The sequence below is a fragment of the Epinephelus lanceolatus genome, chromosome 11 (genome assembly GCF_041903045.1).
Source record: "Epinephelus lanceolatus isolate andai-2023 chromosome 11, ASM4190304v1, whole genome shotgun sequence".
Lineage (NCBI taxonomy): Eukaryota > Metazoa > Chordata > Actinopteri > Perciformes > Serranidae > Epinephelus > Epinephelus lanceolatus.
This window is the reverse complement of record NC_135744.1, coordinates 23,618,150-23,645,421: the sequence shown is the minus strand read 5'-3', so window position 1 is coordinate 23,645,421 and position 27,272 is coordinate 23,618,150. Positions and strand designations below refer to the sequence as shown.

The 27,272-nt window shown below is 43.5% G+C and overlaps 1 protein-coding gene across 1 annotated transcript in view; it reads left to right on the top strand.

Moving 5' to 3' along the window:
- rnf43 (ring finger protein 43) overlaps positions 1-26,325 on the top strand; it is a 114,820-nt gene extending 88,495 nt beyond the window's left edge. Inside the window, exons 3-9 of the mRNA XM_033636541.2 lie at positions 17,468-17,542; positions 17,669-17,803; positions 18,552-18,653; positions 18,769-18,939; positions 19,028-19,130; positions 19,391-20,902; positions 21,457-26,325. Coding sequence (XP_033492432.1) covers positions 17,468-17,542; positions 17,669-17,803; positions 18,552-18,653; positions 18,769-18,939; positions 19,028-19,130; positions 19,391-20,902; positions 21,457-21,482 — 2,124 coding nt within the window. The 3' untranslated portion in view covers positions 21,483-26,325. The remainder of the gene's footprint in view (positions 1-17,467; positions 17,543-17,668; positions 17,804-18,551; positions 18,654-18,768; positions 18,940-19,027; positions 19,131-19,390; positions 20,903-21,456) is intronic.
- Positions 26,326-27,272: the final 947 nt, after the last annotated feature.

The window sequence follows — 27,272 nt, the reverse complement described above, 5'->3', positions numbered from 1 at the left end:
TGCCAAATGGCTGTTATTAAAATGCCTCCATCCCAACCGGTTGGGAGACACCTTCAGCTGGGTGTGGGGGGGGGGTGATGGTGTGTGTGTGTGGCTGCAGCCTTGATGAGGTGGGGAGGGAATCACAAAGAGTTGGGACAGATCTGGAGATGTCGTCACATAGAGTGGGATGTTTGCGCACTTCCGTTGCAGCTCAGATTTTTGGCATTACTGCTCGGAGTTCATTCTATGTTCTTACCCTGCCTGCAGAGCTGAAGATGTTTTTCCACACATGGATGGCAAATAGGATCATATGATGAGTGCTTAATGGCCCTCCAGTTACAACTGTACTGTATCACTGCCTCTCCCCGATGAATGAGGCGTTCATAGGGCAGTAACTTATTATTACTGCAGTATTAGTCCTTTGATCTTCCAGGAGTTTGAACCCTGGAGTTTTTTAGGGGGGTGGCTTGTCAAAATAGCTTTGCAGATGGGATCGGGCCTGGTCTTGCCCCGGCTATGAGAAGAGGAGGCCTGGAGGTGTACAGAGGAAAACCTGACTATAGAGGCATCACACTGCAGTCTCACGGACCAAAGAAATCATCTGTGATCTTACATTTGTAGCTAAGCTGGGGCATTTTGGCAAGGAGAGTCTTGTGCTTCAGCCCAGTCACCAGACGAAAATGTTGGTTTCGTAGGTTTTGACAAACCACCAATACGATACATTTGCACAGTTCATACAGTTTGTAAGAAACCAAACAAATTAGTTCCTCACAAATGGTGGCATCATGTTACCACTTAACACAAAGTTATGTAGGTTAGGTTTAGGGGAAAAAAAGAACATGGTGATGTAGTACCTCAAGATAACTCAAAGTTCACTTGGTTTCACATGGGACATGATCACCGGTCTCCTGGGTAAAAGTCCTGTTATTGTTTGGCCCATCCAACACCTCAACCTGCCTTGTTACACAGGACTTTTACTTTTTATACTACTTCCTTTTGTACTCCCGTCAATGCACTGGTCACCTGATTCCCAATTACATTTGTTATACACAAATTGCTGGCTCATGATTGTGTGGGTTATATACAAATTCTGGTGCATTACTTTTTCGTAGGTGTACATACAAACAGTAATCATTAGCCCTTTTTAGATAGCAGCAAGCCGCTATCTCCTTTTTAGATAGTGGCAAGCCCAATCCGTCTTTTTTTCAGCATTGGCAGTATAAAAACAAAATATGGGAGTGCGAAAAAATGCCACCTACCTAATTTTGTTTATACAGAATGCGCCTTTTTCAGAGCAATGGGGGGCGTGGGCAAGTAACAAAACATGTAGCTCAGCGTGTGACGTAAACAGTGACGTTGGAGGGAAGCTGCGGCTGGTCAGTCCTTCGGCGATTCTCTCGTAAGTCTGCCCGTTCGTCACCGTCCCCGTCATCTGATGGTTAATGGCCTCTTTGTTTGCGAGGACAAGGAGGGCGCACAATTCCTTGTCTCCCCAGTTGCTCATCTTTACAGTGTCTGTCAGGTTTGCATTTCCCTCTTGCTACTAGCTGCTCATTCCTGCTATCAGCTGTTTCCTGTTCATCCACCGCCAGTGGGTCACACATGCGGCGTCATCAACAGCTCCTCCCACAAGTCATCAACAGCCCCTCCCGTTGTGGAAGGCCGCTTCGGTCTAAAAAGGTTCCACCAATATGACTACCCTACGAGGCGGAAAATTGGGCACCTCAGATCAACTCGCCAATCCAGTTCTGTGTGTCTAAACACTCGCAGCTTGCCGGCAAAACGGCCCAACATTCGCCGAAAATCTGGCAGTGTAAAAGGGGCTATTGCTGTGTTTTCAGCAGCTTTTTAGCCCCAGATGTGGCTGATGTTTTAGCAACCTGTTGCTGATTTTCCAGCGGGAATAGTACAAGAGAAAGTGGTTGTTTTTTACCGAGATATTGCTGCTTTTCCAGTAGGTATTTTGCCACCACAACCGGGCATTTTAAGACAAAACATGATCTTTTCCTAACCTTAACAGTGGTTTCTGTGCCTAAACCTAACCACACATAAAACTTTACTTTTTTTGTTACAGCTTTAAGTTTCAAGCCTTAAGGTGTGGTATTTGCTACATATCCATGTGCAAATGTAACGTATACTTTGTTTGCAGTAACGTACAATGCCAAGACTTTCTCTGTTTACTGTGGGTTTAATTGAGAAAGAGGAAGCCCCGTTTTGTCTGCATGAAAAATGGGGGCCTGAATGTGAAGGTGCTGCCCTTGAATCTCCGTTCAAGAGCCACGATAAAACACGAGATGTCGTTCTCAGCCAGGACATTCCTCTATTAATGACAAAGGCGACTGGTAAGCCCCGTGGTGAAACATGAAGAGGGAGAGGAGAAGGGAACAGAGAGCAGGAGAGAGTCAGAGAGGTGAATGGGTTGACTCAGAGGAGTGGCAGGCGAGGCCAGAGGGCGACCCACACCAGTGCTTCAAGGTCAGGTTTACCAGGTCACAAACAGGACTGTTGACAGGAAAAATTTGTTGCTTTGATTTGACTCCTTCACGTCTTTCTCCTTTCTTGTTGTTGTCGCCAGCCGGTCCTCTCTCTGCTGCTCACACCCCCCCCCCCCCCCCCTCTGTTTGCCTACCTCCACCCTCCCATCCTCCATTGCTGCGTCTGGCACATCCCAGTTCTCATTGTGCAGGCTGAGCCGCTGGCCCTCTTTAAGATCTGCATTAGAATGTTGTTTTTATATAGCAGCAAGCGGAGGCATGTGGAGTCTCTTTTGAACTGCTCAGCAAACAGATGGAGGTTTTCACGCTGCCTTTATGAGATTAAGTGAAACATTCCCATAAAAAAAAAAGACATCTCCCTGTGTCCCTCCGCTGTCTCACTTTCTCCTTCCCTTTCTTTCTGTCTTGCCTCTTTTACTTTCTCCTCTTTTTTTTTTTGTCTGGCTCGCCTTAGGCTTGGGCAAGGGCACGCTGCAGCTGAAAGTGAAGTGGAAAGTAGACAGGTTTGTGTTACCTATAACTACTTCCCCAGGCAAGCAAGCGAGCACTGAGCATCTCCCAGAGTTTAGAGCAAACAGGTCCTGTGAGTCCGACACTGCAGGCGAAGGGAGGGAGTTCTCATTTCTCCTCTGCAGTATGAACCTGTTTAACTCTGACTCAGGTAGCTTAGTGCCAAGTGGCCCCCCACCACCCGGCTTTGGCTTTTAACAGGGGTTTGACAAAACAGATTCACTGGGCAAACAGTGAGGCTCTGCAGTATGTAATTCACTGGGATACAATGAGACTATTTAGACTCTGATTTGCATGGGGTAGATGCCTCACAGCTATCAAGCTCTTTGATTTTTTTTTTTTTTTTTTTTGATTGACCCACATTTTGTGGGAAAATGTTTCAGAGTCCAGATAAAATCATTAAAGTCAGACTGACTTACCCAATTACCTCTTTAAGGTGGTGAGTAAATATCTGACATTAAATCCTAATGTCCTGAATATGAGTATGCCTATGACCTAATGAGTCCAGTAGGCCTACAATATTTAACCTGTCTGTTGTAAAGCCAGCAGGAACACATTTTTAACCATGCTAGCACTGTAGCTATCAGGCTGTTTGGTCCAGACTGAAATATTTCAGCAACTATTAAATGGATGGCCATGAAATTTGGTGCAGACACTCATCCTACCCCATTTGTGCCACCCCTCCTCCACTGCAATTGGACAGCTGGGTAAAAAGTGACAGTGACAAGTGCAGTGTTTTACCCAAAGTTAAACATTTTTCAGCTCTAGTACCCCTTCTCCACCTGATCACCCCTGGTTCTTAAACTGGTCTCGTTCATGATTCCTGGAACCTTGATAACTATCTCATGAACCAGCCCGTGTTTCCACTGGATTTGAGTGGAACTATTTTATTCACAAATGTGTCATCAACAGAGGGCGTTAAACAATGCACAACCGAAGTAAACTAGACTAGTAGAATCGCAGATTGCATCGATTACCTGGGAATTTTAATTCTGTTACTACAGATATTTATTTTTATCCAGAAAACAAGCACGAACCAACAATAAATGAGACCACTGCACACTCTTTAACCATTTCTCACTTGACTTCTCCACTGCTACCTCTTCCTCGCTTTCCAACCTGTAGAATATGATATGCCCACTGATGTCATCACAGTTCGCACTTCAGGTCAAGGAAAACCGGCTATTTTTTGGTTCCAGCAGTTCTTAACCAATTTATTTTGGGTTGAAATACTCTGAATGGCTCAAATTAGGTGCAGGAACCAGAACAGAACTGGTTCCGTATTTGCGGCGTATCACTGACCAGAAAAAAAAAAACACCGAATGTGAGGCACTCAGCGCCTCGTCACTCTGCTGGCATTTGTAGCAGAGTGTAAATATGCGATGCTCTAAGTGCATAGAATTAACAAACTACACTGACCTCAGCAAAAAAATGCTTTTCTTTTTATGAAAGTCGAGTTGTCCCTGTCTTACACATGTTGTTGTTGTTCTTCCGTGCTGCTAGACGTTCTTCTTCTTCTTTTGGCATTTAAGGGCAGACTACAATACTTGTAGGTGTATATGCTTCCCCATCAGGTCTGGAACAAGTGCATCCCCGTTCCCTACAATACTGGAGAAAAATGAGTACCGTCACGTCAACTTGGTACTAAAGTATCAGTTCTTGTGACATCACTACCTTAAGGATGAATTGTAATCACTTCACTTGATTCCCGAACTTTCTTCTTGTGGCATCATCTGGTCAAACTTTGAATGTATCATTTAAAAGCACCGCAGTAGTTAATCTTCACAGAGATGCTAGTATGGCCTCAGACTTTTATACCGCATATCTCTGTTTGGTTTTCCCCCTCGAACCCCCTCGGTATAGACAGGATTTTCAGCTGATTCAACACCTTCAAAGCAACACTTGCTAAATCCTTTCATCAGCAGCCAAACAGAGGAACGTCTGCATTTTGTCAGCTGTACAGTGGTGTTTTGGAGGCCCTTTTTTTGTTTTTTAAATCTGCATATTTGTGCAGGATGTCCTATGTCATGCAAGTGGCGATTCTCTCTGACAGATCAGTAGTCTGCAGTGTTTTAACTCCACCTTCTATCAACTCAGCTCGCTCTGAACCTCAACTGAGGCGGTACCAAAAAAGTTCTGGGCACTATCCACAACTTTTACGAATGAAAATCAAAAAAAAAAAAACGAAATGAGTAGAACTATGCAGTGAAAATGGAGCATTTGTCCTGTCTGCTGCAGCCTGGACCAAAGACTAGTGTGAAAGTCAAGAGCGCTGCGATCCCAGTCGACTGAATGGTGTCTGACTGACAGTTTGAATCTCCCACTTTCAAGGGACAGCCCCAGCCAACGCTATATAAAACTGGTGAAATACTCAAACCAGCGACCTCAAATAAACTAGTGTGGTAAAGTTAATTTTACTTAAAGGCTCTGAATAACTCTTTCACCACTGCCTATAAATGAAAGACATGCTCTCCTGTTGTTGCAGGAATCGTTTGAACTAAGAAATCAAAAGCTAAATCTGTATCCCTTTAATATTAACTGGGGATGTAGAAGCATTGAGGTGTGAACCTGCAGGTATAAAATCATTTTTCCACTGCCTGTAAATCTCTACAATAAGTGTTAAAGATGTGGTATGTCTTATTTTCATAATCAAATAGACTTAGCTGAGATGTGATTTGCATTGATCTACAGTCAGTCAGACTGTAAAGCAGAGTATTTTTGACATTTTAATTTTATTTATGTCTCATTTACAGACAGCGTGTATGTGTGTGTGTGTGTGTGTGTGTGTGTGTGTGTGCGCGTGCATTTGTCGCTGTGCTGGCTGTGTGCATGTGTGTGTGTGTGTTTGCTCTGCAGAAAGACACGGCTTACTGCATGGCCTGTTCCAAGAATGAATTCCTGGAGGCTTACAAGAGCTGTTGAATGAGATGGAGGGCTCAGGGCAGGAATGATGGGAGGGGAGGAGAGGAGGGAGGCTGCTCTCCACTGTAGGAGGGTTGTCAGGCTCTCACTTACAGGCCTGATTAAATAACAGGATGCTTTATGAAAACAAGAACATTATCTGCCTCTTAAAAGGCCGGGAAAGGCCCTCTAATTGGCTTCCCCCGAGTCTCTGTGTTGCCGCCCGTCGGTGGTGAGAGAAAAAATCCTCTGCCATGCCTCGGCCACAAACGGAGAGAAATTATGCAGGACGCTTTCTCTCCCTCGTCCAGTTATACTCTCATCCCTGCTGTAGGAATGTATCAACATACCGATACAGAGCCTACAAAAAGGCCGCCTTTTCCCACTCAAGGGAGGATTATTCCCACCTGAATCTCTTGATTGAGTGCAATACAAACAATAAAGAGATAGTGGCTCCTCTGTAGGATCGGACAGCTTCTCATGTGGTGACTTTCACAGCTGAGGTTTTTAAAAAATGTTTGGAGAAGTGAGAAGAAAGCGTCAGAGGAGGGTTTGGCATGTTTGTGTTCCCCGACAGATCTGACTCTTTACATCTCTTTCCTGCCATGCAACCCAGGTGGTTTATTTAATTATACTTATTACAGTCAAGTGCTGCTTTGATGAAAGTATATCGGGATAGTTACAACTGTGATTAATTTAAGAAGTGTGTCATGTGCTTACATAGCTTTAGTTGTTCAAATAGATTGTACAGTGTAGCTGTAGAGGTGCTGGTCAACATGTTTTTTCTTTTACCTCTCCACAGCTACCTGATTCCCCCTGTTTTCAGTCTTCATGCTAAGCTAAGCTAACCGTTTAATGGCTCTAGTTAGATAAAAAAAAAACGATAAGCGGGATTCATACATGGAATCAATGCTGTATCTACAGCGTAGACTGTGTAGATGCGTACCTATGGCGTAGCCTGATGTGCACCTCCCCAGAAATGTAACTACATGTTGCAGCAATGCAGACCTCCTGTTTATTTTTCCAAAGTGGAAACCATTTCCCTCAGTGGAAACTTTTGATTGTGACTCTTAAATTAGGCTCAGGAGAGATATTTAAAAGATTAAAGTCTTGACTATTAAACCTTGTAATGGACCAGCCTTTTTTTAGCATACATGATAGACGTCAGGTATGATCTGACGGAGTTGAGAATTCTCTTAATGCTAATCAAAATACTCATTTTTAAAACATAGTACGGTTTCAATTCAGTATGATTCAGGGGTCTGTGATCGATATTAGGTGATATTAAATGCCCATTTAATACAGTCTGTTACAGAAGACGCTGCCACCCCTTTCTTTTTTTCTTTTGGACATTGAAGACAAAAACAACACATAAATAATAAGTTCATTTTAAACTGACTCCACTGACACAAATAAAGTCTCTCAGGGCTTTCTGAGAGAAATCTTTTTATTTTCATTTTCATGTTTTCACTTTGCATCAATGACAGTGGATCGCCGATCATTAAATTGATATATCAATCCAGATCAATGGATCATTACACCCCTACTACATATCAGTCCAGACAGACGGGGTTGTAAACTGTAACTGCAACCTGACTGGTCGGTGGAGGCGCACAGCCACGAGGCAGTGATTCCAGTCTTCTTGACATGAGTGAAAAAGTGAAAAAAGTGAAATTGGAGGTCACATGGTGGCGTGTGTGCGATGAAGTCAGGGCTCCATCATCATCTGTCACTGGCAGATGAGACTGATGTGGCCCGCCGGCTGCAGGCGCTCGCCTCTTTGATGTTTCGAGGATGTGTTTAGCGAGCGATAGTGTATCAGATGACTTTGGTCTTTCTCTCTGTCACCCTGTGCTTTGCATTTCAAATGTGTGTCATGCACGGTGTAGCCAGGGCGTGCTAACGAGAGGGGGGCGGCGAGGGACAAGGGAAGTGCGGAGAGAAAGAGAGAGGGAGTGAGTTCTCTAAATGACCTCTGCTACCTCCAGACAGGCAGATCAGGTTCATAACTTTTTCCAGTGTCTCTCTGCACGAGAAGGATGGCCAAGCCCAGGTTCTGGATTTAGTGTTTCAGTGTGTGTGTGTGTGTTCCAGGATGAATGGAAGTTATAAGTAGGAGGAGGAGTGTGTGTGTGTGTGTGTGTGTGTGTGTGTGTGTGTGTGATTCAGGCCCACCCCCTCAGGCTCAATACTTTTCCTGAGAGCGTAGAATCTGCTCACCTGCCCTGACATGCCCGCTTGGCCCCCCCACCCCCACCGCCCCCCCTCCTCCTCCTCCTCCTCCTCTTCATACATTACTCGCCCCCCCTCCAGCGGCCCCACATCAAAGTGCCCCTGTGAGTAATGGATACCCAGCAGGGCCACACCCTTCCCTCCTCCGAACAACTCAACTGCCGCTGAGCCGGTGGCGAACACCCGGCAATCACAGCAACACACACTCACACATACAGCCATTATTCACACTCAGTTAGACTTAAATATACAGCTTCAAAGTTGGCTAAACAATATTTAAAGCAAAGCCATGTAGTTCTGGTTATTTTTTATATCATTTATTTCAACATTACTTTAAGTGTATAAGTGATAATTATTTGTCATTATTTTCCAAATTTTGACACATATATTAGGGTTAGGTTTGGATCTACTGTGGCCTTTGGACAGATCAGGTGTAATGATGTTTAAAGCTGGAGTTTGGGATTTTATATATGAACGTCCATTACATTCAAGCCCTTGCCAAAGGAGTCTGCAGGACCGTGTCCGGTCTGTGACCATGAATGTCACATTAATCCAGTATCTATTACACTACATCATCACAGAAAATTCTCCTCATGGTCCAACCAACCTGAACAGAGCTGAGCCAATCTGCCTTTTGCTTTCACGCCCTATAAGATTGGAATGAGCTGCAAGGCAGACTTAACTTCAAATCTTTGATCAAAAGTACTTCAGATTCAGTTTTCACACTATGAGAATAACAAGGGCTGTTATTTGACATGATTCTTTTAGCCTCAGATTCCTGTATGTTTTGTGTCGTGTTTTGTCAGAGTTTCAAATAATGAGTTATGTAAACAACCCAGTCTTACTTCAAAGTTGTCGGAATCCAGTGCTTGGGCAGTGATTTGCGGTGTCAGGCACTGAGGAAAAAAGCCGTCCTTTAATGTCGGCATGATGCGCAGCCAGTCGCCATGATAGTTTAACAGCACTCAGGGGCGTCAGGGGGAAACATAGCACGACAAGAACGAAAGTTAAGGCAGCGAAAGTCCGAATAGGGCGGGCGGGAGAGGTGGTGTATTGGTCCAACAACGTGAGAGAGCAGCGTTTGCACCCTGTAAGATTATAAAGCCAAACCCTGTTCTTTTTTTCCTAAACCCACCCACATGCGTTAGTTGTTGGAGGAAGAAATTGTCAATTCGCGATGTTGTATCGACGTAGTGGTTTTATTTTGAAAGAGACTGTATGTAAACTGTGAATTTCCTGTGAAAATGAAAATGTATTTTGAAAGAAAACAATGCATGTAACAGGCAGAACTTGACATGGCGTCCCAGAACAACGAACGCACCCAGGGTACCTTGCACGTTGTATCTGGACGTGGAAAGTCCATGCCCAAACACCAATATGTGACGAGGTTGGAGTGAGAATGTGTTGATGTAAAAGTAATCCCTGTGAGTAAAAACTTTATATCGTTCTGAATACTGTTTCCAGCTCATGACGGATTTCTTTGGTCATCTGCTCAAAGCATTCTACTGCAAGTTTACATTACATACACTGCTACATGTAGCTACATGCTAACGTCAAGGGGAGATGTAATCTTGGTTGCAGGTGTTGGTAATTTCTCACTGGTTTCGGATCATATTCCTACTAAATTATGTCAGGTTGTGTTCAGAAGCTTTTATTGTTGATTTTGAACAGTAGAAAGTGCCGCTATACCTCGTTACAGTCGGCTGCAATAGATGTACAGAGACACCAATATAAAGAAGACCTGGAAATGCTGACCACTCCAGGCTCTTTTGGGAGGGGGGCTCAAAGAGACAGGAGTGTTGTAGACTGGGGGTGAACACAGGTGTTCCAGGGCAGACAGTATGAAGAAAATAAAGAGTTTTTTGATGACTTAAGAATGTAAACATGTTGTAGTGGAAACCCAGAATACAAGTATGAACCTGAAAATGAGCATAATAAGCCCCCTTTAAACACAATGTCCATAACACCAGCTCAGACTGCACCTGTTTTCAGTGCCACTTAAACCCCCTCCTATTATCACCACCAGCCCTCGCCCCCGTCTGCTCCTCATTTAGCCATGCGGCGTGTCCCAGTGCCTCAGTAATGGTTCCAGTGTGCCGGGCCAGTCAGGAGAAATGACAGAGCAGAGAGTCGGCCTCAGACCTGTAGGCCCGGAGCTCTGCACTCTGTCATTAGACACTTTAATGCAGCAGCACCACAGCCTGCTCGCCTCACTCCATCCTTCTCTTCTTTTTTTTTTTTTTTTCTGTACCTCGTTCACTCTCACTCCTCATTCCCACACATATTATTCCATGGTATAATTTACTCGTGCACTGAATGATGTGGATCCTCACGCTGGGAAAAGAGAAGTTAAATAGAGTCTAGTGGCATGTTTTCAAGGAGGCGGGAGGGGAGACTGAGGAAGTGCAACATCAACAGGTTTATGGCAGAGTGTGTGGTGGTGTGTAATTAACGGTAATAAAGATTTTCACTGTAAGGACAACCGTGCTCACTAATTAGTTTAGGTTGAGACTGAAATGTCTTACTTGCTGGTTGCGCTGATAAAAAATGTCTGACTTAACATGGTGATTTAGTTAAAGGATTACTTCACCTTCCAAATGACCATTTGTATATCAATTACTCAACTCGTGTCACATTGAGTTCATGAAGAAAACTTTTTTTTTTTTTTTTTTTTTTTTTTTTTTGCATGTCTCCGCAGTGAAAGGAGAATCCAAAAACGGACTCCATCGATAGAAACTGTAATTTTACCTCGCTGAACACTGGAGCTGCTGATTTAACATAGCCTCAATCAGTAAGTTTGTTTGTCTTCTTCTGTGACTTTGGTAAATCCAATCTCACCCCTTAAAATGCTGGTTCCCAACCTTTATTTAGTTTTATTTGACCTTTAGTGAACCAGAAAAAACCTCTTGCTTTTTCAAGGGTTTCCTGGCCAAGACAGGCAGCAACATCAGTTACAGACAAACATGGAACATAAACACAAAATAAAAAATACACAGCTCTAAAATAAGCAATATGAAACACAAAATGAGATTGCTACAAAGAAAAGCTAAAAAGTATGTTAATATATGCTATAAGTGAACCATAAAAGTGCAAAAAAGTTTCAGTTGTTCTGTTATGCTTTGAATATAATATGAAATATCCAAAAAATATGTGACCTAGTCAGGGGTACCAAAACGACAAAGGTTGGGAACCACTGCTTTAAAACACCAAAGTCACACGAAGACACAAACTAGCTGATCCAGGCAGCGGTAGACCAGCAGCTCCTGTGTTCAGCAAGGTAAAATTACTGTTTTGGTCAATGGAGTCTGGCTTTGAAGTTTCACTTTCAGTTCCCCGACAGAAAGGGCTGTCTGTTTTAGAAGTATCGAGCATCCAACTGGATAAATGAAACTTGGATTATACTGCACGAGTTGTGTGGGAGTTTGTAAACAGATATTTTGATACAGTTTTGCTGTTGTTAAACGTGGACCCCTATGACTTTACATAAGTCTCTGTTTTTGGATTCTTCATTCACCATGCCAGCAAGCATGAAAGCATGCGAGAAATAACATTTTCCTTCAAAAATAAAAACATTATGAAAGAGTAAAACATTTCCTTGTTTTTTGGGTAAAACTGAGAGAAGTTAACTTTGTTCATGGTTTCTCTCCTTGTTGCTAGTTCTCTCTTTGCCTTGTTATGTCTGTTTAAAGCTGAAACGAATTCCCTAGAAAATTCCTAAAACAATGGAAATGCTGGCAACATCTGGAACAAGTCAGATTATCTCACTTCATTAGCAGATTATCTCTGGTTAAGAAGTCTCAATATGAGAATAGACGACTGTTGTTTCTGTGCACTCAAAGCTGCAGATAAGTGACTTCAAAGATCTTATTCACTGCCCCTTTAATGCTCAGATTTAAATCAAATCTGCTGTCAGAAGTCAAAGGTTATGAAGCTACTGGGTCACACTTGGACTCTAAATGGAGTTCTGTAATCATAGATGTTCAACTAATATAGCAGATGTTTCTCCATGGCAAGACTGAACGTGTGTCTGTGTGTAATATTCTCATTATTGCCCTCTCCTTTTCCTCTCCGTTACGTCGGAACATGGCTGCAGATGAAGGAGAATCAGCCGCTGGACTGAATTGGTGCTGCTGTGCCATCCGCACCACATTAAACCCATGACAAACACTGAGACGTTAACAGGCAAAGCGATCTTGTCAGGCGACGGAAAAACCTTGGCACGTCCCTTATGTGAAATAAAGACATCAGAGCAGCAGCGTAGTTTGTTTCTGCCCTGCTGAGAACACACTGTGATGCCAGGCCTGGCTCACAGACCGCACTTCGCCAGGGATGTAAACAAACAGTGCTGGCTGGCCCCGAGCGGGCCACCCAATGCTGGAGAGGGCAGCTCGCTGGCTCGATCTGGTGTTTATGCAAGATGAGCTGTGGTTAATGCTGCCGTGAGCCAAGTGCTGCTCGTAGTAAGGTGGAACACACATTCTGGATTGGTTTGTTTGTGTAAATCATTTGCTCCTGTCAGCATCAGGAGGTGTTACAATTTAAAGACACTGCCCTTTGAATTTTTATGAGATTATAGCAGCTTTCATATAATGTCGGTGTAGACTGTGTGGTGTCGTCCATGTCCTCCTTTGTGGTGGTGATGGGACTGATTGTGAGCAGTTAGACAAAAAAGTCTCATCAGGTCTGCTTACTTGGTAGCACTCCTGTACTTAGGTTTTGAGTATTTTGAGAAGGGCTGAATCTATACCTCCATCTATTTCGTAACCGCTTACCCTCTTGAGGGTCGTGGGGGGGCTGGAGTCTATCCCAGCTGACATTGGGCGAGAGGCAGGGTACACCCTGGGCCAGACTATCACAGGGCTGACACATAGAGACAGACAACCATTCACGCTCACATTCACACCTACGGACAATTTAGAGTCACCAATTAACCTGCATGTCTTTGGACTGTGGGACCCAGCTGGGGGTGACCGGTTGACATATAAATAAACTCAACATAACTGGACCAGAAAAGTCACAAAATGAAGTACAAATCAAGTTGAAGTTGGAAATCTTTTCGACCTGTAAATACACTCATTCTAAACTTTATGCCGATGACACGTTTACCAGCATCCTGACTTTTTTGGAATTAGGGTTGTAAGTTAGTATACTTTTTTTCCTATACCTTTTTTGCTGTTGATGTACATTGTTGTCCCTCAGTGTGATAGATAAAGGAGAAGCTGCTTACAGAAGTCAGAGACTACGATTGGGGGTGACACACCTTCAGAAGTCTTGGATAACAAATCAAAAAACACAACTGAATGCTTTGGAAAAGATTTTTGCATCCTTTTTGCTAAATTTAAATTTCAAAGGCACTCCAGATTCAGTTTGATCGACATCAGTGGCATTTATTTCCTTTTTGTACAAAATAATAGACTGTGTTAATGTCTCAACAATATTCTGTAACAATTATTATATTATATGTATAAAATTGATATTGTACAGACTTGAGACAAAGCTGAAGGATTTCTTTTGATAAACTGGGGTCGCCAAAGTTGGAAATGTTTAAAATCTACACACAGTGACTTTAAAGGGACAGTTCACCATGAGGATGCACGTTTCCTTCTGCGTGGTGATACGATTGGCAGGTGTAGTTCAGGAAAAAGAAAATAGTGGATTTAAAATGTGGTGGTGTAGGTCGTACCTCCGTGGAACTTGGATCATAGATGACAACAATAAAAGCAGTAACTCCTTTACAGCTCCACGTAGGCTAAAATAAAGCAGTTGAATTTAAAATAAATCAATTCCTACATTCAAAGAATCAGTTAAAAAAATTGCAGTACTTACGTGAATAATTATTTTTTCCACTCGTAGCAACAGGCTGTCTGTGTTGAATGCATACCTGCTGGTGTACCTGTGTGACCTCACAGTGTCCCTCTCTGGCTCCGTGCCCTCAGGTGTGTTTATGTTTGTGACAGCCGCCACTACCTGCTGCACCTCCTCGCCGGCTCTGTTTCACAAAAACACCCCCCCCCCCCCCCCCCCCCGAGACAAAAACCCAACCAGTGTTAAAAGCAGACTGTTGTGGTCTGTGCATTGTTTGTTAGTTTTTCAGTGATGACGTCGTCTGTTTACCTCTTTAAACCGCAGTCAGCTCCAGTGCTGCAATTGTTAATGTTTACTCAAGTGCCAAATAGTGATGAATCCCATGTGTCACCTCACAAGGATGGGTGTTTACCTCACCACAGCCATGTCTGTTTCAGTTCCGACCATAACAGAATCTGGAGATGTTGAAACCCTCGCGCTGGCAGTCTTTTTAACTCGTCTTGTTAGCGTCAGATCTTTTCACGGCACCATTAAAGGATAAATATATCTGCTAATAATCATAATGACATCTCTCAGGCTTCTTCTTGGTTTGTGGCTCAGTCTAGTCGAACACACTGCTAATACTGGCATATAAGAACACCACAGCAGCAGTCATTCAATGAATACATTATGATATATCTTCTTAAAGTGTAGGCGACTGTGTGTGTTTGGCTTCCCTGCGTTTATTACCACGATCAGAGGACGTGTGGGCTCAGTCAGGAACTTTTGAACCCCAGGTAAAGCAAATTCCCACATGTCAGAGATCTAGTTTTTTTCCTCTTATGTGACCGCACCCCATTTAGGCCCATGCACGTACTACAATTACTGCTCTGATGAAACAGGCTGCTGCACACAGAGCTGGAAGCCAGATCAAAGGGGATATGTAAATTTTTTTATTTGACCTCTCTCTGACCGTCAATACTATGGCCACCGGCGGTTCTGTGGGACAATGTTGTTAACTCTGAACTGCACGCCACATTATGTTGGAAAACATACGCACATGCTGTATGCACGCTCACACATGGGCAATTAGTGCACGCGGTGCTTTTATCTGCAGCGCTGGGAGGGTTACTTATAAAACATATTCCACTACAGATTACTGAATACACGCCCTGGAAATGTAGTTTATATTCTAAATACTTTGGATTACTTAAAAATCATCTTGTAGAGCTCATTTGGCTTGGTCGTATATTTCCACGCCAAAAACACATTCCTGATGGTTCCCTGCATGCAAATCACTAAGAAATCACTGTTTAGTGTTGTGTTTGACCCAGGTGATTAGGTGTTTAAACTTCTGTCTCCTCCTCATTAGGCGTTGGCAGATGCCAGACGCTTGAGAGCATGTGATGAGATATTGATGGCTGCTACACTGTTTGTTTTCTCGCCGTCTTGTGGTGATGCTCGATTAAGCATTTCTTTTTTTCTTAGGGCGCTCTGATAACAAAATTAACATTCAGAGAAACACAAGACAAGATCAGGTCAGGTCAGGTCAGGTCAGGTCACAGACACAAACCGAAGCACATAGTCTTAAAGATGATGGCATGATGTTTCTCTGATGGAATCTGATCAAGCACTGAGGTCTTTGCATGTCAGACATAGACATAACTGGCTGTCCCACTCAACAAGTAAGAGCTCTTGTATGTCTGTGGTGTCTCCACAGCATTTTTTACTTTAGTGACACTTTAATTACTAACGAATATTAAACTTACGGGCATAAAATTCACAGTCGATCATTTCAATACACTCGTAGCTTATGGTAGCTAATGTCAGCAAAGTCTAGATATCACTATTCACACTTCACTTCATCACTGTCACACTTATTGTGGTCCTTGTAATTCTGTTTTAGCTTTTGAAGCTTCTCCCAGTACTGTTTCCCATTTCCTTGCAGGAGATTTTTGCATACCCTTCATCATTTTGGGTCCAGCTCACCATTTCCAGTTCCCACTGAACTTTGTCCTCAGTATGCTCAATAAGGCCTGAACTTTTTCGTCTGTCCATCTGTAACTCCATGCTTATGTGTTAACGTGGAAGCAAACAGAACAAAAAACTGGTTTACAGCAGTAGACTTTGTAAAATGTTGGTTGATGCTGTCTCGTGAATCTTTGCTGTGAGCACTAAACCAATAAGGAATTTTCAGTGCTGCAAGCCCCAATCCCAAAGAATTACCTTACAATCAATGACTTTTCGGGGGATATAATAATGTCCCCAGAGCTTAATTCAGACTCTGGTCCATGCTGTCAAAATGCGATGAGTTCCTCAAAAGGTTCCTGCCGTCACAAAAGGACTTACGTCACTGACAGTAGGCATTTTCAGGCCGAACAGTTCTGGGGACTCCCTGAGAGGAACTGCTTACCAGAAAGCTCTTCCGAGAACTACGTACACTCAAGTGCTTTTTTCAGTTTGAATTGGCATCCCCAATAGGAACACTGAAGTGACGCACTGCTGGGTTGGTATATCAACATCACTTTTGTTTTGACAAGTCAAAATTGCATTTCCACCATCACATAAATACGACTTCATTTCGTTATGAGCCGTTGTTTGTGTTTCGTGTTGTCTATTGTTTACACGGCTAACTGTTTTTCAAATATTGCGGCTGCTGGTGCAGCTTTGGCTCGTGTATTTGATCAATGAAGGCACACTTACATCACTTACGGTTCCTCTTGTGCTGGGAGAGGACCCACTCCGAAGTACGAACTAAGAAAGTCCCTCAAAATGGAGTTCTAAGGACTACAATGGTTCCTAGTTCTTACAGTGTGGACAGAACAAAAAGGATGGTTCGTAGAACTATGAGAAGTTTCTGAGCTATTATTGAGTTAGTACACTAACCACCGAGCCAATGACTACATGACGCTTCTCTACTTGTTTTATAGTTTCACTATGTTTCAACATTTGCTGTCACTTGTGGCTACCTATTGTTTATAATGTTACATCAGCAACTTACCACATGACTACTTGTCTCTAAAGTATTCTTTCAGCTTTACACTTCACTGTAAAATGACAGTGATTGAACGCAGCACACTCTCAGAGCCTGGTTTGAATACAAAACGTCCTTATTTGCATGTTGAGCTGATGCAACACCCGTCTCCCTTCATTCAGTGTTTCACCTTCTCTTTTCACTTAATTAAACAATCCTCCGCTGTTTCACTGGTTACATCCTCCAACGTAAGATAAAGGTTTAGATTACCAGTGCTGCAGCCTTCAGCTTCCTTCTAACACACTTTTTAGGCAGTGTGTGGCTTCAGAAGTCAGGTGGAGAAGTGACAGGAGGAGGTGGGGAGGTGTACTTTGGTCTGAGGCTCAGTGCGTCACTGCCACCTAGTGATGGGTTGAGACACTAAATGAAGAAGTATGGTTTTCTATAACCACGAGTGATGTTCTCTGTTGCTGAACGCCGTTTTGTCCTTTACTGAGATCACACGCAGTATAAGAATATCATAAAAACTGTCCTTGCTGTCTGTATATTTTATTTCTAACTGTTGTCCCTCCTGTGTCGTCTCCTGCAGGCTCGCATGGCGTTGGACAAAGGAGCACAGGCTGTTATCTTTGATGTCAGTGATGATGCCAATGCTGCTGCTGAGGTGAGAGTGCAGACACAGCTACATTTACAGCTATATTTATTCATAAAATATGAAAGACAGAAAAGCACACAGAAATGTCACACTCATAATTCTGTGATTACCACCCCGTGTGCAAAACACACACAGCTGAGAGAAACAGACTCCCTTCCCCGACCGGTCGTGCTGGTGGAGGCGGAGGATGCTGAGGAGTTGATGGGTTTGGTCAACAAGAACGAGGAGGCCAAAGTTCGCATTGAGATCATGGTGGAGCAGCCTAAATGGGTAAGCACTGAAACATACACACACCTGTGACTTTCCTATCATTGGCTAGAGGTTGTGTGAAAGTGTGTCTCACAACATTACGGAAAGGATCCCTACAGAGATAGAGCTTTTCGTTAAAGCATTAGATCTTTTTGTTTTACTAAAAACAGCCCCAAAATTGCTATCACCAAACCCACCAGACTCCATTTAAATAAACTGTAATTTTAGCATGTATAGAGTCAGCATATTGTCACATCTAACTGAGTGAATTAAGGGTTTATTTTAGCCAAGCCAGAGCTGGTGATTGTTGAAACAATTGAAAGATGAATGGATAAGATTTTTGTGAGTTTTATGTACGTTTTGTCAACTTTGAATGAATTGTGTTTTACGATGATAAAATTAATGTTTATTTGAATGGAGTCTGGTGGGTTTGGCGATGAAGATTTTGGGGCTTTTTCTGGTGAAACAAAAAGGTCTATTTCTGTAGGGATCCTCTCTTTAATGTTGTCAGACACTTAAATCACACTACGATCTGAGTGTGGCCGTACACTGACAGCGTGAACGGCTACCAACTGCAGCAATCTCACCAAATACTGGACCATTTTCAAAAGTGGTTGTTTCCATTTGTTTCTTACACACACATAAACATGGGAGAAAAAAGGGTCTATGATGAAAATTACTGAAGTCACCCCTTAAGATATCTTGGAGTGGTCTCTGATTTAATACAAACATTATTTTGCTCTCTTTCCATCTTCTGTTCCCTTTTCAGCCACATTATGATGTGGGTATCCTGCTCACCATTGTCTTAGTTATTCTAACCATCGTCCTAATCTTCGCTTTCCGCTACAAGTGCAAGTCCAACAGGACCTGGGTGAGTGTTAACCTTACAGCGACATGGGTGTCAGTGCATTGTCTTCTTTTTGGATCCACAGCTCAGCTGGAGATCTTTCAAAGGTTTTTCTAACCCTCGCTTCTTGTGCATGCAGGACTCTGTCCATCAGCAGACCATGCGGGCCATCAGTCGATTGGAGACCAAAACCTACAGCTCCCAAGGCTGCTCGGGCTCTCAGCGCCACCGTGCAGCCTGGGGGTCAGCGAGTAGCTCCAACTCGAGCCCCGTCTGTGCTATCTGCCTGGAGGATTTCCAGGACGGACAAGTAAGAGGAGAAAGAGTGAGGAACACAGTGTATCTGTAGATGTAACTGTCCTCGTCTCAAATCTACCTCTGTCTCACTTTTATACCAGCATCTGAGGATCATCTCCTGTGCTCATGAGTTCCACAAAGACTGCGTTGACCCCTGGCTACTACAACATCGCACCTGTCCCCTCTGCATGCACAACATCATGGGTGAGTAAAGGCATATTTCCAGTTGAGTTTTGGTAAAGAAGGAATCTTAAAATGGATATGAAGTTTAGTTTAGACTCTCTTTTCCATGCTTTGACTGATATCTGCAATGCTGTCAATAGAGGACTTTTCGTCAATTTGAAATTTTAGATCTTGAATTTAAATTCACATCGATTTTTTAACCCCTTCTTGAATCTGCTGTGATAGACGTTACTGTTACCCTGCAATGTCGTGTGTGTTCTGACTGCTGTTGTGGCCCACAGGGACAGAGCGGCAGCCTCAGAGGAACAGACTCCAGCAGAGTCCGGAGCAAAGCCAGAGTTTCCTGCACCCTCAGCCTTACAGCAGCCCACGCAACCACCCCTTCCCCCAGCATGCCATCCCCTTCTCTATGAGGCCCCATTATCCTCGTGGACCCTCAGGACCCTATCCCTCTCTGGGCCACTACACTGGCTCTTCTCCCATGGACGCCCAAACTCTACGTTTCCTCACCAGCAGGCCCCTTACGTCCGGTTGTGGATACCATCTTCCTGCAGAGGGTCCTGGGAGGCCCCACAGGATTGGAGGTAACTGCAGGACTTCCACGCACCACTACACACCTCGTCGGTCCTGCCACAACTATCGCTCGTCCTGTCCGGCCCAGCGCAGTGCATCCAGCTCAAGACTGCACCACACTGCCTCTGCCACACCACAGAACCGTGGAGCGCCGGCTCATAGCCGGCAAGACGATGGCAGCTGCTCGGGTGGCAGCTACCACACAGAGCGCAGCGGATACTTGGCAGACGGGCCAGCGAGCGACTCCAGCTCAGGGCCATGTCATGGCTCCTCCAGCGACTCAGTTCTCAACTGTACTGATGTGTCCTTGCAGGGGGTTTATGGCAGCTGGTCCACCTTCCGTAGCTCTCTGAGCAGTGACTACGATCCGTTTGGTTGTTATGGGCCAGGTCCTGGGCGTGCCCCTCGCAGGAACAGCTTAGAGGCAGGCGCCCAGGCCCGGCCCAGGTCTTTGGATTCTGTGGTAAATAAAGCAGGCTGTGCTGAAGAGCAGCCGCAGACTGTGTTCAGCCACATCCACTACCACCGCCACAGACACCACCACTATGAGGAGGGGGAGCACAGCCAGGGCCCGAGCAGAGGCTCAGACGAGGAGCAGGGAGCCACTGCTGCTGCTGCAGCTGCACCTGCTGCTCTCGTCCTGGACAAAGACTCACCTGCCTGCCCTCCGAAGCACACCCTCTGCCAGTGCACAAAGCCAGACCCCACAGATCGGCCCAGTCCGGGGGCAGAGTGTCAGGACCACGACCCCAACAGCCCTACAGGACCTCCTGTCCTGGTATCCCCAATCCCTTTACAGCTTCAATCCCACTGCTGCCACCAGGGACACGCACATCCTCCTACTACTCTTGGGCGAGTGGGTGGCTGTGTGCTTGATGGCCCCGCTGTTCGCTTCCATCAGAGCTTAGATCTGCAGGATGACCGAAGCATCCACATCCACTATGGTCAGGGCCCGGGCTTCTGCTGCTCTCCTCCTGAGCTGCACCCTGCCTTGCTCCCCGTGCCCCTCATTCTGGACTCTGGAGGTATGGAGGACTGGCCTTGCTATGCCGGGGCCCACGTTGTGTGGCAAAAGCGGGTGCAGCAGGCCCGCTCAGAGCCTCAGCTCTTGGGGCCGGGGACATCTATGGACAGGCCACCCTGCAGGTTCCACCACGGCCCTGCTGCTGACCGCAACACAGACATTTGTTTGTACTGCCAAACATTACATCACAATCAGGGTGGGTGCCTCCTTTGTTTACCTTTAATAACATGGCCAGGTCATTGGCCTTAAAGTACAACTTTGGGTTATTATTTTCATAGTTTTGGGCATCATTTCTATTAGTTGTGATAATGATTACTCACCAAAATACTGGTAAGCTGTTGGAACACGGCGACATCACTACAGCAAAGTCAGACTGGGCAAGAAACAAGCAGTCAGATGATCTGTAAAGGAAACAAGCCAATGGTTTAGCTACATTTTCTACAATTGCTACAATTGCTTTCTTTGGACATTACTCACCTAAGTGCTATATTGTGGTTTCTTAAAGACGTTTCGCCTCTCACCCAAGACGCTTCTTCAGTTCTGAAGAGGAACAGAAGAACAGAACTGAAGAAGCATCTTGGGTGAGAGGCGAAACATCTTCAAGAAACTCAAGCAAGTCTAGTTGCTAACGATGTAGCACTTAGGATGACCATGACCTGGATAACTGAGATCCTTCACCAACATATCAATTACTCACATTTTTTCCTTATCGTACTTTGAAGGTAACTTGAGCTGTTTTTGTGTCCGCAGGATCAGAAGAGGAGTCTGGTGTGTGAGAACTTGTTGCATCCCCATTATCACGCTGCTACACAGGAGCCAGAATGGACAAGCCTCTCATTGGCTATCGCTCTCATGTCTTCCGCATAATTCCACCAGCAATGCCTTTCGTGCAGACGATTCCCCAGCTTCCCCCACGAGTTACAGCTCACACGCTGATATGCTCTCTCAGCTGAGTGTGATTGAATTTACCTTGATTATATAAAGCTAAACTTTTTATTGAATTTATGATGAATGATTTAAATGTTTGGGAGTTGCTGGGGAAACGACTCATACGCCACAAAGGGGGGAAAGTGTTTTTCTGTGTTTTCCTCGTCAGTTATAGGAAGAATATTCATCACCGACATGATATCACAAGTTCCCATGCTCCTTAGTGACAACTAACGAATGATCCTTGCTTAGGGTGTTGAGCCCTCATGAAGTGAGACTCTGTCTTTGCGTCGCTCACTCTGTTGCAGAATAACTTGATTTATCTTGGAGGTACTTTACTCTGCATGATCTTGGCCTTCCTTGGCTGAGTCCAGTCTCAGCTCAGAGAAGCTTTTCTCTCCAGCCTACCTCAGCTCAGATTTCTTAACATGCCTCACACAGGGGGTCTTTAAAGGTACTGCTGTAGTGATTTTTTTTTTGTTTTGTTTTGTTTTTTTTTGTTTTGTTTTGTTTTTTTTGGTCACAACCATGTAGCTCCCATAAACTCAACAACTCAAACATTTTCCTCTTGGCAGTCTGACCTGTCCAAACGGAGAGAAAGGTTGATGCTCAGCCCCTCAAACAACGAGCATTCACTGAGGTTGCTGAGCCTTGCATGGGCCTTGTTTTCACTATTTCAATAATGGCAGCTGTTTTCAACATGTTTGTATTTTGGATCATTTTCTTTTCTTGTTTTTTTTTTTTTTTTTTTGGTAGTCTGTAATTTTATTTTTTTTTTAACTTTTCAAAATGAACCAGTTTGACTGAATTATGTTGTCGTCATACAAGCTATTGACTTGTTCTTGTCATTTCTCTTGCCAGTGGTTACTTCATGTATTTGACCTCAATGCTGTTAAACCCCCTAATCAGTGCATAGTGAACAGCCTCATCAGAGGGATGACACCATATGCTCTGCTCCTTTTAAAGAATACCTCACTCCACAGATGACCATTTGTATATCAATTACTCACGCCGTATTACGTTATATTCGTGAGGAAAGCGTTGTTTTTCTCGCATTCCTCCACGGTGAACAAAGAATCCAAAAACTGAGGAAATTCTCGATGAATTGAAGTCATGGGGTCCACGTTTAATAACAGCAAAACTATATCAAAACATTTGTGTACAAACTCTCACACAACTTGTGCGGTATAATCCAAGTCTCATTTATGGAGTCGTACAATCAGCACTTCCCAAACAGGCAGCCCCTTTCAGATGGGAAACTGAACTGAAACTAAAACTTATCTATGCTCTCTTCAATCCAGACTCCATTGAAAAAAACAGTAATTTTACCTCGCTGAAAACATGAGCTACTGGTCTACCACTGCCTCGATCAGTTAGTTTGTGTTATTGTGTGACTGTGGTGAATCAAATCTAACCCCTTAAAACACAAACTAAATAACTGATGGAGGCAGTGGTAGACCAGCAGCTGCTGTATTCAGCAAGGTAAAATCACTGTTGTCATCAATGGAGTCTGGCTTTGAAGAGAGCGGATGTTTTGAAGTTTTGCTGTTGCTGTTACCTTCACAAATTTGAATGTGACACCTGGTGAGTAATTGATATACAAACAGTTATTTGAGGGGTGAGGTATTCCTTTTAAAGCTTAGTTCATCACAATTTTGTATTATCCCCTAAAAAGGATATACCTTCCTGTTGGCTTCCAGCGACTAAAGCTCTAGAGGAATATTCTACATTGCAGCCATAGAAAAGAGATAGTGACTATTTAATTATATAACTGGAGTAAAGCCATGCTAGGTAGACCTTACAGTCCCAAGCATCAGCTCAGTCTGTTGCCGTAGCACCAGTTCAATGAAAGCTCGGTGTGCTGTTCCCATGATTTCAAACTGTAATGGGCGGAGCCTGAGAAATGTCTCAGGAACAATCAAACACTGGAAAAATGGGAAGAATTCATTTACCTTAGTTACAGTAATGCTACCTGAGTTGGTAAATGATCCTTTGTCGTGGTAAATGAGCACTGTCAATCCCTGCTTTAAAGAAAGGATCCACCGTAAAGGGACAGTTCAACCCAAAATCAAAAATACATATGTTTCTTCTTACCTGTAGTGCTGTTTATCAGTCTAGATTGTTTGGGTGTGAGTTGCTGAGTGTTGGAGACACCGGCCAAAGAGATGGCACTCAGCTTGTGGTGCTCAAAGCACAAAAAAAAAAAAAAAAAAAAAAACAGCACTGTCTCTTTCCAGAAATCATGACCTTGTTACTCAAGATAATCCACAGACCTTGTTGTGAGCAGTTTCATGTAGGAACTACTTTCTTTCTACGGAACAGATAGCGTGCATCTCCTCATGGTCGAGAGGCTCATGCTGGTGACAGCACCAGATGTTTAAACACATTAAAGGGATCGTCCTCGGTCATACTTGCCAAACCTTCTGTTTTACCTGGGATACTTATTTTTCATCGCCCTCTCCCACTTTTCTCCTGGGGTCACAATTCTGGCACTGCACAACATGTATAAACCCAATGACTTTAAAAGTAGACTGTTTCCTACCTGTTGGTGCTTCCCTCTCTTTCTCCATCCTGTTCCAACCCTCCAGCCCAGCATGAGTAGGGCACAGCTGCTGGTGAAGACGTCGTCTCTGTGCCGAAGCGTGCGTAAAACGACAGGACGCTCCATCTGGATTTGAGGAGTGCCTTGGGGGTTGGGGGTACCCAGCTGTCTTGTAGAGACTCAGGGGTGTGTGGGCCATGGAGGATAGCCGGATGAGGACCCTTGCATGGGCCAAGCCTACAGCCTGGCCACCCTCCCTCCCTCCCTCCTCCAGGTACTCTGCTGGAGTACGGGGGTAATAATCCAAAAACTAAACAAAATTTAATGTATTCAACATAAAAATTCTGATGCAGTCTACTTTTTTAAACTTGTTTTTATTCTTTAAAAGTCACCAGAACGCATGAAGCAAAGTTTATGAAACAAAAAAATTCCTCTTTCAAAATCCTCCCTATTTTTGAGGTCTGTGACATTAGCTAGCTTGGTGGTGCTAGGTGAGCTAGCAGTAGATGCATGCTTTCTTCTGCGTGTCCATACACCTAGCAGGTGTAGAAAGAAATTACTTCCTCCACAAAACATTTCACAACAAGGTCTGTGGATTATCTTGAGTAACCAGGTCATGATTTCTGGAAAGAGACATTGCTGTTGAGTATTTCAAATGTATTTTTCACAAGCTGAGCGCCATGTAGTTTGATTATATTGGAGAGAAGGCAGACCAATACCTCCAACACTGGGCAACTCACACCACAACAACCTAGATTGATAAATAGCACTACAGGTAAGAGGAAAATAGGTAAGGGGGGGATCAAAAACATTTTTTAATTCAGATAAAAGTAAAAAATTATAACCAACTCCCAAAACTACAAACAACAGAATCAAGATTTTTTATTTCCTCTCCTCCCAAGTAGCCACTCTGGCAGACTGATGGACAGAAAATGTCTCTATATCCCAGCAAAACTCTGAACTCTTCAGACTGTGTAGATAAAAGTCAAAGATGGCTCTCTTATTTCCATACTTGTCTAAATAATCAGAGATTGGAGGTACAGGAATTCTGTTAGAGCGTTGACTTTCCCTTAAAGGCTCAGTGAAAATGTGAAAGGACAGACTTCAGATACAGTTTAACAGCAGACAAAGAGCTTGTGGGTATTGCAATGTAACCAGTAGCACTTACTAAAGCCTCATATGTGCCTTATTCATTCAAACTGTTCATCATCCTAAATCAGGAATGTCCCAACACACTAAGCTCTTACCTGTCGAACCAAAGAGGTAAAAATCTTGAACACAGTGGACTTATAACATAAGATGTGTTGTGCCCTTTTTCCTGCTTCAAATCTTTTCTCAAATCTCAGAATGAAATGCGCTTTCAATAACAAGAGAGAGAACAGAGAGAATTGAAGTGGAAAAAATTTTGGAGTCAATATTTTTTGGACAATCATGCAGAAATGTTCAGCCGCAGTCCCTTCCTTTGTGCCAATACCTCACTTTGAATGTGTCACCGCGGCGTCCATCAGCTAAAGTGTCAGGGTTTCCTCGTCTGTTCGTGCCCCAAACAGTCTCAGAGACTGAGGTGGAAATGACTGAATTACAGGCAGCACTTTGGCTTGAGCAGATTTTATATTTAAAAAAAAAACAACAAAAAATCCATAGTATTAATTGAAAAAAAAACAAAAACCCAAAACCATCAGCACATGAAAAATAGCATTTAGCGATGCTGCAGAATATCTGATGTGATTACATCCTGTTCAAGATCTTTCTCTTTGTGTTGTTTATGTGTTTGTTTTGTTTTTGCAAGAATAATGAGCTGAAACTGCCTTTTCTATGAGTAAAAAAAAAAAAATCCCTCCAGAACTTCAAGGGATATGTCAGTATATTTTGGATATTTTGTGTACAAAAAGAGAACAAAAAAACAAAACCGAAAAAAAAAAAAACAGAAATGAAATAGTGTTGTATTTTATATATAATAGAACATTTCAATATAGTGACATGTCACTAATATATTTATTTACTAATATATTTATCCATTTTGTCCAGGTTTGAAAGAGTGGTTTCTGTATAGACTGAATGTTTCTATATGGAAACTGACCAGTGCCATCACAGATGTATCAACCTGCCTTCATTCCAATTATATGCAAATAAATTATTTTGAAATAAAACCTGTGCCGAATACTTTCTTTCTGCAGGAGAGTCCAGTTCATGTTGTTTTTTTGTGTGATTTAGGGGGACAAATGGGGAAACAAAATAAAATATAGTAAGTATGTTTACTTTAGGGTGTAATCACCTGAAAATAAGAATCACTGTTTTTTTGTTTTTTGTTACCTTAGAATGAGCCGTTTATGTCTACACAATGAGTGGGTCCTCATCAAGGACATCGCCATGTTCACTGCCGTGTTTCTACAGTAGCCCAGAACAGACAAAGCAAACACTGGCTCTAGAAAGGACTATTTGCGTTTTCGCGTCAGTCACCATAGTTGGCAGCCCCTTTGGGCCAAGAGCATTGAAAAACCCTTTTGCTGTGTCTCAAATCGCGTACTTCTGTACTTACACTTATTATTTTGAGTGCATAAGTGCATTCACACTGAGAAGTTTGGAAAAATGCAGTGCACTATGAGTACTGGGATGGTGCACTCAAAACAGTCAAGAAGTTGAGTGTGGAATATGGACACTTCTCGCCTTCAATGGTCGCCATCTTGGCTACGTAGCCGAAGGGGAGGGACCACTTTTCAAACTGGAAATGGCGGCCGAGGACTGTGCGACTGTGAACGTCGCTGCATTGTACAAATACATGTGTTTTTTGCACTAAGCGCCTCTATACTGTTGTCAGATATAAGCCATCAGTATGTTTATTGGGTTAATTTAGCAGTCTGTAATGGTTTGGTACCGCGAACAATAACGCAAATGCTAATGCTAGTTTGCTAACTAGCTAATTTGCGGTCGTCATTTCCACTGAGTGCCCAACGGCCGTGTTTATGTATACTACATGCAAGTGTACTGACGGAAGTATGTGATTTGAGACACAGCATTGTTCTTTAATTGCATGTAGCATACAGCAAAATTTGTCATCCCTGATTAAGAAGTGTATTCTTTCACGCATGCATGCACA